Genomic DNA, 10,030 nt, shown 5'->3' with positions numbered 1-10,030 from the left:
GCATCTGTAAACGGGAGTTTAACGATGGCTAATAAAGATAAACGTTTTATGTAAATATCGTTTTGGCTGCCGGGGTTCACCGTTTCTGTTGATATCTATCTGTTTAACGAACAGGCGGAGTTTATATCGGCTCTGTTCGGCAGAGCCTCACTTCCGGTTTTGTTTTGTACTTCTGTTAGCATGGCTGCTAGCGGGGACACGGCTAGCGTCATACCCGCAGGGCAGGAGCACGAAGTCGGACATTGGACCCGGGAGGAGGAGGAGGACCTGGAGCTGGTGTTAGCAAACATGACCGTGGAAGGTAAATAACGAGAGCGACGTTACAGTGGAGGAGAGAAGGACTCACATGCTTTACCGCAGTTTGCTCCTATTTAATCAGTTTATATATGTTTGTGTTTATTTATTATTATTATTATATATTTAGCCAAATGTATGTTTATGTATGTGTTTATTATCATTATTAGTATATATTCAGTCAAATATAGCTCAAGTATTACATGTTTTTTAGTGAGAGCAGTATTTTATGTATGTTTATTATTATTATTATTATTATTACTATAATTAATAAAATGTTAATATATATTACTATATTTTATCTTAATAGTAAATTATCAATGTTGAAAGCAGTATTTTATTATTTCTTTATGTATTTCTTTATTATTATATGAAATAATGATAATTTATTTGTATTATTATAAAGTCAATGGACAGTAATCTGTTACAGTAAACCTTTTATATATAATCAATCAAACATAGTGTGTGTATTACAAGTATATATTGTCATTCGATCGTTTTTACTCATGCCTTAGTGTGAAAGCCATATTTGTAATTTGTATGTATTTATTATTAATATAATAATTAATTATTATATTATTATTATTATTATTAAATAATATTTTATTTTTGTATTATATTATTTTGTCTAATGATTACTTGTAGTATTTATATTTATACAATATTTTTGATGCAGTCAAAATACTCTGTTACAGTAAAATCTTCATATTTAATCAGTTAAATATAGTTAAAGTATTACAAGTATACTGTACTTATATTAAATCATTAGATAATCATTCACACATGCATTAGTGTAAAAGCAGTATTTAATCTTTATTTATTGATTCGGCCCACAGTGTTTGTTTTGCAGTTTCACATTAATTTCACTTTGGTAAAAGTATTACAAACCCACTGTGATCATACTCTAAGTGTAAAATGTAATTAAGACAACAGAAAAATGACAATAAAAGGACCCCCAGAATCAAAATGATTAAAAAAAATACTTGAAATAATCAAAGTGAAATGTTTGTGTAATGAGGGAAACAACTTCAATCATCAAAATAGTTTCACATTAATTTTCGGTCAATAGATTCATATGAATCATTTCATCTGTAAATTTTCACATTTTGTGTATAAAATTTTAACGCGTAAAGTAACACATGGATGTAGCGTGAACCGAAAGCACCCAAGTAAAGCACCTCACATGTGGAAATGTTCTCAATTCTATCCACTGAACGTCTTTAAACCTCATTTTTACTTTGATCATTTGAAGAACTTTCTAGTTGTTAAGAATCAACAGTGTTTCCCTTAGGTTTGCAGCTTTTGTCTTTCTAAAACGCAGACGTGGGGCGAAACTCCGCCGTGCACGATACAGAGAGCAGAGAATTGTAAACGTGCGACCATATAGAGACAGAAAGCACATGCCGTCATGTAAATAAGAGGCTATTAAGTTTGTTTAAGGACAAGATCTAGACCTGTTCTATAGGAAAGTATCCTTTATAGATATCCTTTATCCTCCTTAAATGACTTCTGTTGTGATCTGGTGCTGTTGGGCCCCTGAAACTGCTGAGTTAGATGTGATTGTGGCCCCTACAGGGCTCCAGTCAGAGGGCCCCGGTCAGTGAGTCATCAGTTGATTTAAGTCTTTTACTCCCAGAGTAACAGTAAATACAATTAGTACAGAGGATAAGCTTGTCAGTGCACGTACAGTTTCTGAAATAAAACACAAATAAACAAATGCATGAATATATGATTTATTTCTTATATCCAGCATTATAGAAGCATTCAAGGACTGTAGCTTAAATCTGCAACTTCTCCACATCAGTATTAAACACAAAAGGTAATAATGTCCCCTCTTATAATGTTATAAAATCACACTGAAACACATTACCTGAACATTTACAGGAATACAAGCTAGCTATAGGAGCTAGCCAGTTAGCTTATCACATAGTGCAACTAGTTTGGGACCAGACTAATTACTGAAACGTGTGTCTTAGAGCAACACAATGAGCAGACTTAGCCCAGTGCATACACTTATGTAAAACAACATCATCATAAAATAGTCATGTCATTGTGCTAATCTTGTCACAGTAACATCATAACTTCCATCATCACCGCGGTCGTCTGCAAGAAAAGTAATGGGACACGCGCATTACCACGAAACGGAAATGCAGCGCGACTTCACAACAAACAGTTTCAAAGTAAAAGTCTCTGAACGCGAAGAATTCACGACACGCGCTACAGAGAAAATAAGTAATTCAAATAACGTGACCTCCAGGGGGGGCTAATATAACCATTTCAACTTGATCAAGTTCGCCCGAGAAGTTTTGACCACTATTAGTCGTTTTGTAGTCATTTTGATTCTTTGTGCTCATTTTACCTAGTTGTTTGCTGTTTTGCATCTATTTTGAGTCATTTTACATCTTTTTGTGCTGGTTTTGCATCTATTTTTTGTCATTTTGCATCCTTTTGGTGGTTTTGCATCTATTTTTTCTCATTTTGCATCTTCTTGTGATGGTTTTGCATCTATTTTTAGTCATTTAGCATCTTTTTGTGGTGGTTTTGCATCTATTTTGAGTCATTTTACATCTTTTTGTGCTGGTTTTGCATCTATTTTTTAGTCATTTTGCATCTTTTTTGGTGGTTTTGCATCTATTCTTGGTCACTGTGCATGTTTTTGTGGTGGTTTTGCATTTATTTTTTGTCATTTTGCATCTTTTTTGGTGGTTTTGCATCTATTTTTGGTCACTTTGCATGTTTTTGTGGTGGTTTTGCATCTATTTTTTGTCATTTTGCATCTTTTTGTGATGGTTTTGCATCTATTTTTTGTCATTTTGCATCTTTTTGTGGTGGTTTTGCATCTATTTTTAGTCATTTTCATCTTTTTGTGGTGGTTTTGCATCTATTTTTGGTCATTGTGCATCTTTTTGTGGGGGTTTTGCATCTATTGTTAATCGTTTGGCATCTTTTTTGGTGGTTTTGCATCTGTTTTCGGTCACTGTGCATGTTTTTGTGGTGGTTTTGTATCTATTTTTTTGTCATTTTGCATCTTTTTGTGATGGTTTTGCATCTATTTTTAGTCATTTTGCATCTTTTTGTGATGGTTTGCATCTATTTTTAGTCATTTTGCATCTTTTTGTGGTGGTTTTGCATCTATTTTTAGTCCTTTTGCATCTTTCCGTGGTGGTTTTGCAACTATTTTTAGTCATTTTGCATCTTTCTTGGTGGTTTTGCATCTATTTTTGGTCACTGTGCATGTTTTTGTGGTGGTTTTGCATCTATTTTTAGTCATTTTGCATCTTTTTTGGTGGTTTTGCATCTATTTTTGGTCACTGTGCATGTTTTTGTGGTGGTTTTGCATCTATTTTTTGTCATTTTGCATCTTTTTGTGATGGTTTTGCATCTATTTTTTGTCATTTTGCATCTTTTTTGGTGGTTTTGCATTTATTTTTGGTCACTGTGCATGTTTTTGTGGTGGTTTTGCATCTATTTTTAGTCCTTTTGCATCTTTCCGTGGTGGTTTTGCAACTATTTTTAGTCATTTTGCATCTTTTTTGGTGGTTTTGCATCTATTTTTGGTCACTGTGCATGTTTTTGTGGTGGTTTTGCATCTATTTTTTGTCATTTTGCATCTTTTTGTGATGGTTTTGCATCTATTTTTTGTCATTTTGCATCTTTTTTGGTGGTTTTGCATTTATTTTTGGTCACTGTGCATGTTTTTGTGGTGGTTTTGCATCTATTTTTAGTCATTTTGCATTTTGTGGTGGTTTCTGCATATATTTTTAGTCATTTTGCATCCTTTTGTGGTGGTTTTGCATCTATTCTTAAAAATTTTACATTTCTTTCGTTGTTTTGTTTCTCTCTGTGGTCATTTTGTCGTTTTGTGTATACGTGTGGTCATTTAGTGTCTCTTTGGAATCATTTTGAGTTTTTTTCAGTAACATTTTCTTAGTCAGGGCCCCTGTGCCTGGTAGACCCGTTCAGTAATCATCTATGGATGCAGCCTGTTCTTGTCTCTGAATGCTACAGTACCTATGCGCCTCTGTAGCTGTTCCTGTCTGTGTCTGGAAATCTTTTGTCCACAGACAGTGTTCTCTCCGTGTTTTAAAGCCTCTCTTGTTCTCAGAGCTGCTGCAGATTGTTCCAGCTGTGCAGATGGAGTGCACCGCCCAAGAGCGTGGCGTGAACACGGAGGCGGACTGGGAGAGGCAGGTGGTGGCCATGTTGGAGCAAGGCTCCATGCTGATGGAGCAGTACAACGGTCTGACGAAACAGCAGGAGGAGGAGGGCGTGGCCCACGAGAAACAAAAACAACAAGTGCAGAAGAAGAAGGAAGAGGCGATCCGCCAGCACCAGGTGACACACAAACACACACACACACACACACACACACACACACACACACACACACACACACACACACACACACACACACACACAGGTTCAACAGATGGTCGTTCTCACTGTGTCTGTGTTTTCAGGCTCTTCTGGACAAGCTGGAGTCTGTGCGAGTGAAACTGCAGCTCAACAACTCCAAAGCCACGAGGAAGAACTTCTTAGTCAAGAAACAGGAAATGACATTAGAGAAGAGCCGAGCAGAGGAGGAGAGGAACAGGTAACTGCAGACAACAGTGGAGATAAAGGACTCTAATATCTGCTGTACAAATGTTTATTTAGACATTAAAGTAGAGATAAATGGAGCAACAGGTGACTGTTCCCCAACACCACCCCTTCATAATAAAAGTCTCCTTCTCCGTCTCTCGTCTTCCTCCTCAGGTTAGCCAAAGAGCTGGAGGAGAGCAAGAGGAAGCTCTCCTCTTTGCAGGAGGAGCAGAGCGAGGAGCAGCGGCGGTGGCGTGAGGAGCTGGACGAGCTGAGGCGGGAAATGGAGCGGGCAACGAAGGAGGCGCAGGAGGCGGAGCTGCGCGCCTTAAAGGACGAGATCGCCGCCGTGGAGAGGCAGAGGGACGTCTCCATGGCTCGCATCGAGGCCTGGCTGAGAGAGGTACGCAAGCCGCCTCGATATAAGTTTCTAAAGCATGAACAACCGCTGCTGCTCTGATGCTGACCTCGTGCTCACCTGCTCCCTGCAGCTGGCTCAGTACCTGAACACGCTCAGGGTGGAGTTCCCGCAGCAGTACCCTCACGAGAGGCAGAAGTGGGAGAAGAAGGAAGGTCTGGTGCGGAGGAACCAGGCGGAGCTCCAGAGCCGCTTCCAGGAGGTTCTGCAGCAGCTGCAGCAGGGCCGAGAGCTGGAGTCCCTGCCCAGGATCAACGTGCCATCTCTGCCGCAGGTCCCCATGGTGAGATCCTCCAGAGAGCAAGGATTTATCATAACGTTGAAGCTACTTAACGGGTTCTTTTTAACAGCAACAGTTGAACTCTGACCGTGGTTACACTCGTCTTATTCATTAACTGTGAAATCTGCACGCAATCCAATCAGGCAGACCACAACCCAGACTGTTTTCTAAGTGTTACAGCAAAGTTTTAAAAGTGGTCCCAGAAACTGAAAATATGGTTGACATTTAATTATATTGAGAGCAATCACGTTGGCGTAATAATTGAAATGTGACATGCTTTAACACGGTACAGATTCTGTAAACGTGTCCACCTTCAGTTTCTGAGTTGCGGAACAGCTGTTTTTTTCACACATCCTTTAAACACAAGTTATTCTGTGCTTTTATAAATGTCTCTCGACACTGGCGGCAACCAAGGGTCAAGAGTTAGTTTCTTTTTTAAATTTATTTTTATAGAATTTTCTTCATTAATGGATCCGTTGTTTGGTTTATAAAATGGGAAGACGGTGTCCTCAAACGTGACAAACATATTCAGTTTACTGTCACAGAGGAAAGAAACCAGGAAAGATGCACATTTAACAAACTGGAATCAGAGGAGTTTGAGTTTTCTTTTTTCTATTTTTTAAATGACTTAAAACGATTTATCGATTATCAAAATAGTTGGCGATTAATTAAAAGTCATAATCCTTCAGATTTGAGATACCTTGTTTCTAGCGTCCTCTTTGGCAGTAAGATGTAACTGCAGGTGAGCCTGTTCTTTCAGAGCCTATAACATGACCTCCAGGGGGGGCTAATATAACCATTTCAACTTGATCAACTTCTGTCAGCAGCATCACTATCATGGCGGCGTATACCCATGCTCACTCTTTGATGGATAGGAACTCAACAGACAAATAACTAGACAAACATCTGAAGGATTATATCTTTAATTGTCGACAACTTATTGATTAATCGACTCATAGCAACTGAGTGAGTGTCGAGCCCATTCTCCAGATGGCTTTGACGCCATTTTAGACACGGGAATAACGTGCAAATCATATCAATCACTGTCCGATCAGTCGTGTCACATTAAAGTGTCACATGACGTCACACTGAACAGGCGTGTGTAACCACCGTTAGCGTGACCTTACAGCCTCTTCTTCCTCCCACAGGCCGACCTGAGGTTCAACCAGCTGATGCAGTCTCTGGTGCGCCCCCAGTTCCTGCCCCCTCCTCCTCCTGTCCCAGTGACCCGGCCCCTCCCTCCCCAGAGACACCCACACTATTACCAGCAACAGTTCCAGCAACTTCCTCCTCCCCACCCACAGTTTCGCCACCGCTACCACCAACCGCCGCCCCCGCACCAGTTCCAGCCGCCTCCCTTCCCGCCGCAGCACCAGCCTCAGTTCCAGCCCCACATCAGAGCGCAGATGAGGGTGACTCCGCCCCCCAGCCTCTCCCCGTCTCCTCCCGTTCAGCCAATCCATCCCGTCGTTCCCTCCCCGCCTCCCTCTGCTGCTGCAGCTGCTGCCGCCTCTGCACCCGCCGGCAAACTCGACAAAGTCCTGGAGAAGCTTGGGGCTCGCTTCCCACAATGCAACAGGGCTCAGCTGACGTCGCTGCTGCAGCAGGTGAAGAGTTCCCGCGGCACGCTGGCAGGCATGTCCATGGAGGAGGTCGTGGAGCAGGTCGGCTTCAAACTGGTGCAGAACGAGAGGTCAGCCCCGGGGCCCATTAGCCGGCCCACACCGCCGGGCCCCATCCAGAGGCCCACACCTCCCCCGCAGAGAGCGGCGGTGGCGGGTGGAGGCCAAGCCGTCGGGGCTCGCAAACTCTGCCTGATGTGTCAGAACCACGTGGATCCAGAGAGCCGCCACCCGCTCAGCTGCTCACACACCATCCACAAAGACTGCATCAGGGTCTGGCTACAGTCAAGCAAGAACAACTCGTGCCCCTTCTGCCCGGGGAAGTGACTGAGAAACCGATGCGACCACGAGCCGCAGGACGCGTGGCCACAGAAACAAAATCCATCGTGTTCAGACGTCACAGCCACAGCCGTTTAAAAGAACGGCTTTCATCTTCTCTGCGTCAACGTTTGTTCATCTCACGTGAAGCCAAAAAGAAGTTTCAAATCGATCAAAGAATAATTAAAAACATGTGAACTTTTTCTACTGTTAAGGTTTTGTATGCCAATTATGACATGCTAATAGTTAGCTTTTATAATGCTAACCATGTCTCACATGCAGAAGTGAGTCTTTTGTTCTTGTGTCACTTTCTGCTTTCTACACATCAAACATATTAAAGAGTTTATAAAATCTGATGTTGATTTAAAAATGTTCTCATACCTTTTTAAAAACTTGTGTATCAGCTAAAACCAGTGCATTGAAAAAATGCATATGAATAGTTTCTAACAGCTCTATGTATTTTCACTGTTGATCAGCGTGTTTAAAACGTCTGTGTGAGACCTGTTGAGATGAGGTCGGGTTGAGGTGTCGGTCCAGGGGCGTAGAAAAGTGCTGTGTAATCAGGACTGTATTTTGCATGGTTGTGATGTGATCATGTTGACAGACAAAGAAACACTTGGAAAAGACTTGCTTCTCACTAAAATATGATCAATTCTACGCAAATAAGTGTTGTGATGAGCTGGATTATGGCTCCAGCTGCAAGTACAGCACACACTTGACTATAAATACACAGTATGAAGCTCTCACACTCAGAGGTAGCAGCTCATAAACACTCCAAGTAACAACCTACTGCCTTTTAAACCTTCAAACACACACACTCTCTCTCTCTGTCTCCCTGTGGACGTCCCAGTCAGCCTTAATGGGAGCGCTGGGCGGTCGATGGGCAAGGTTAAAGGAGCCGTCGCTTCCCAATAAATATCACAACACACACGGTGCAGAAAACGTGTGCAGTCCTGTGTGTAGGGTAATGACTGTGTGTGTGTGGGCTGCTTCCTGTTTACTGTATGAACATCCATCTTTCCTCTAACAAACTCTCGGTTTAAAGGTTAGTCTCTCCCATTTTACTGAGGAGACGAGTCAGTCCTGAGAGGGAGACAAACTCAAAATACTGCAGAAAGCATGGAGGAGTCATGAATAATAAAGAGAAGTCAGTTAGTAAAAACAAGAATTCTGCTAATGTACAGAGGCCCTGGGAGTAAACAAACATTCTAGTGATCATTTTCTAAGTGTGATCCAAACTGTTTGCTGTGTTTATGACCTGACAGTTGATAAACAAAAAAAACAATTCAAAATAGTTAATTTCTTGTTTTCATCCTTGAAAACAGGCTGAAAAAAAAACATGTTAATTTAGATGAAGGATTCTCTGTGTAACGTTCAGAAAACGCAGCAACATCAGTGGCCCACAGGGCCAATGACGACAAAATAACTACAAATAGATGCAAAATGACTAAAAATAGATGCAAAATTATTATAAATGGATGCAAAACCACCACAAAAAGATGCAAAATGACTAAAAACAGACGCAAAGCCACCACAAAAAAGATGCAAAATGACTAAAAATAGATGCAAAATGACTAAAAATAGACACAAAACCACCACAAAAAGATGCAAAGTTACTAAAATTAAATACAAAATCACCACAAAAAGATGCAAATTGACTAAAAATAGATGCAAAACCACCACAAAAAGATGCTAAATGACTGAAAATAGATGCAAAATAATATAAGACATACAAAACAACTAAAAATGGACGTAAAATGACCCATGAGTGATGGAATGGGATGGTTTTAAATCTCCTTTCGAAGTTGAATCCAAATGTAGCTTCTCCAGAGGTTCCTGTTAAAGATGGTCTGCACTGGTTTAAAACTACTTTTGTCTCGTCTGCAGCCTCTGACGGCGTGCTGTTATGGATCAGGCAGGAAGCATCTCCAGGGTCTGTGGGTATTAGTGCTGGTCTGCTGTGTCTCCAGTGGATCCTGTCAACAGCTCTAATGTCGCTGTGATTTACAGTCCGCCGGACAAACAAGCATCATTACAGCAGCCTGTAAACAACCGCTCCCAAAAGTACGGTCTGGGGACCCTCAGGGGGCCCTCGAGTGACTCCCCGAGGGATCCCTCAACAAAATGAGGGTTTTATTCGACTATTATTTCATTCAGGACGTGAGCAAGAACGAGCCTCAAAAGGATAATCCAAACTTTTAGGACACGAGGCTCCAGGCTGGCATCTTTACCATCCACTTCCTGGGTTTCAGCTCCATGTTCACTGCAGAAAACCATCTTTATTATCAAGTCTGATTTTGACTAAAAATAGATGCAAAACCACCACAAAAAGATGCAAAATGACTAAAAAGAGATACAAAACCACCAAATAACGATGCAAAATGACTAAAAAGATGCAAAACCACCACAAAAAGATGCCAAATTACTAAAAATGGATGGATGAGAGAAAAACATAGTCATTATCAAGTCTGATTTTTATCTTATTGGGGGAAAACAAGTGAAAAAAGTTTCCCAGTG

The 10,030-nt window shown here is 41.0% G+C and overlaps 1 protein-coding gene across 1 annotated transcript; it reads left to right on the top strand.

Annotated features, from left to right (window-relative positions):
* Window positions 1-7,835, top strand: rnf214 (ring finger protein 214). The gene is made up of 6 exons (XM_083911775.1): window positions 1-301; window positions 4,400-4,629; window positions 4,755-4,888; window positions 5,050-5,278; window positions 5,367-5,576; window positions 6,722-7,835. The coding sequence occupies exons 1-6, from the start codon at window positions 181-183 to the stop codon at window positions 7,520-7,522; spliced, it is 1,725 nt and encodes a 574-aa protein (XP_083767901.1). The 5' UTR covers window positions 1-180; the 3' UTR covers window positions 7,523-7,835.
* The last annotated feature ends 2,195 nt before the right edge of the window (window positions 7,836-10,030 follow it).

This window comes from Echiichthys vipera (assembly GCF_963691815.1).
Source record: "Echiichthys vipera genome assembly, chromosome: 4".
Lineage (NCBI taxonomy): Eukaryota > Metazoa > Chordata > Actinopteri > Perciformes > Trachinidae > Echiichthys > Echiichthys vipera.
The sequence above is the reverse complement of the archived record's forward strand: the minus strand, read 5'-3'. Positions and strand labels throughout refer to the sequence as shown.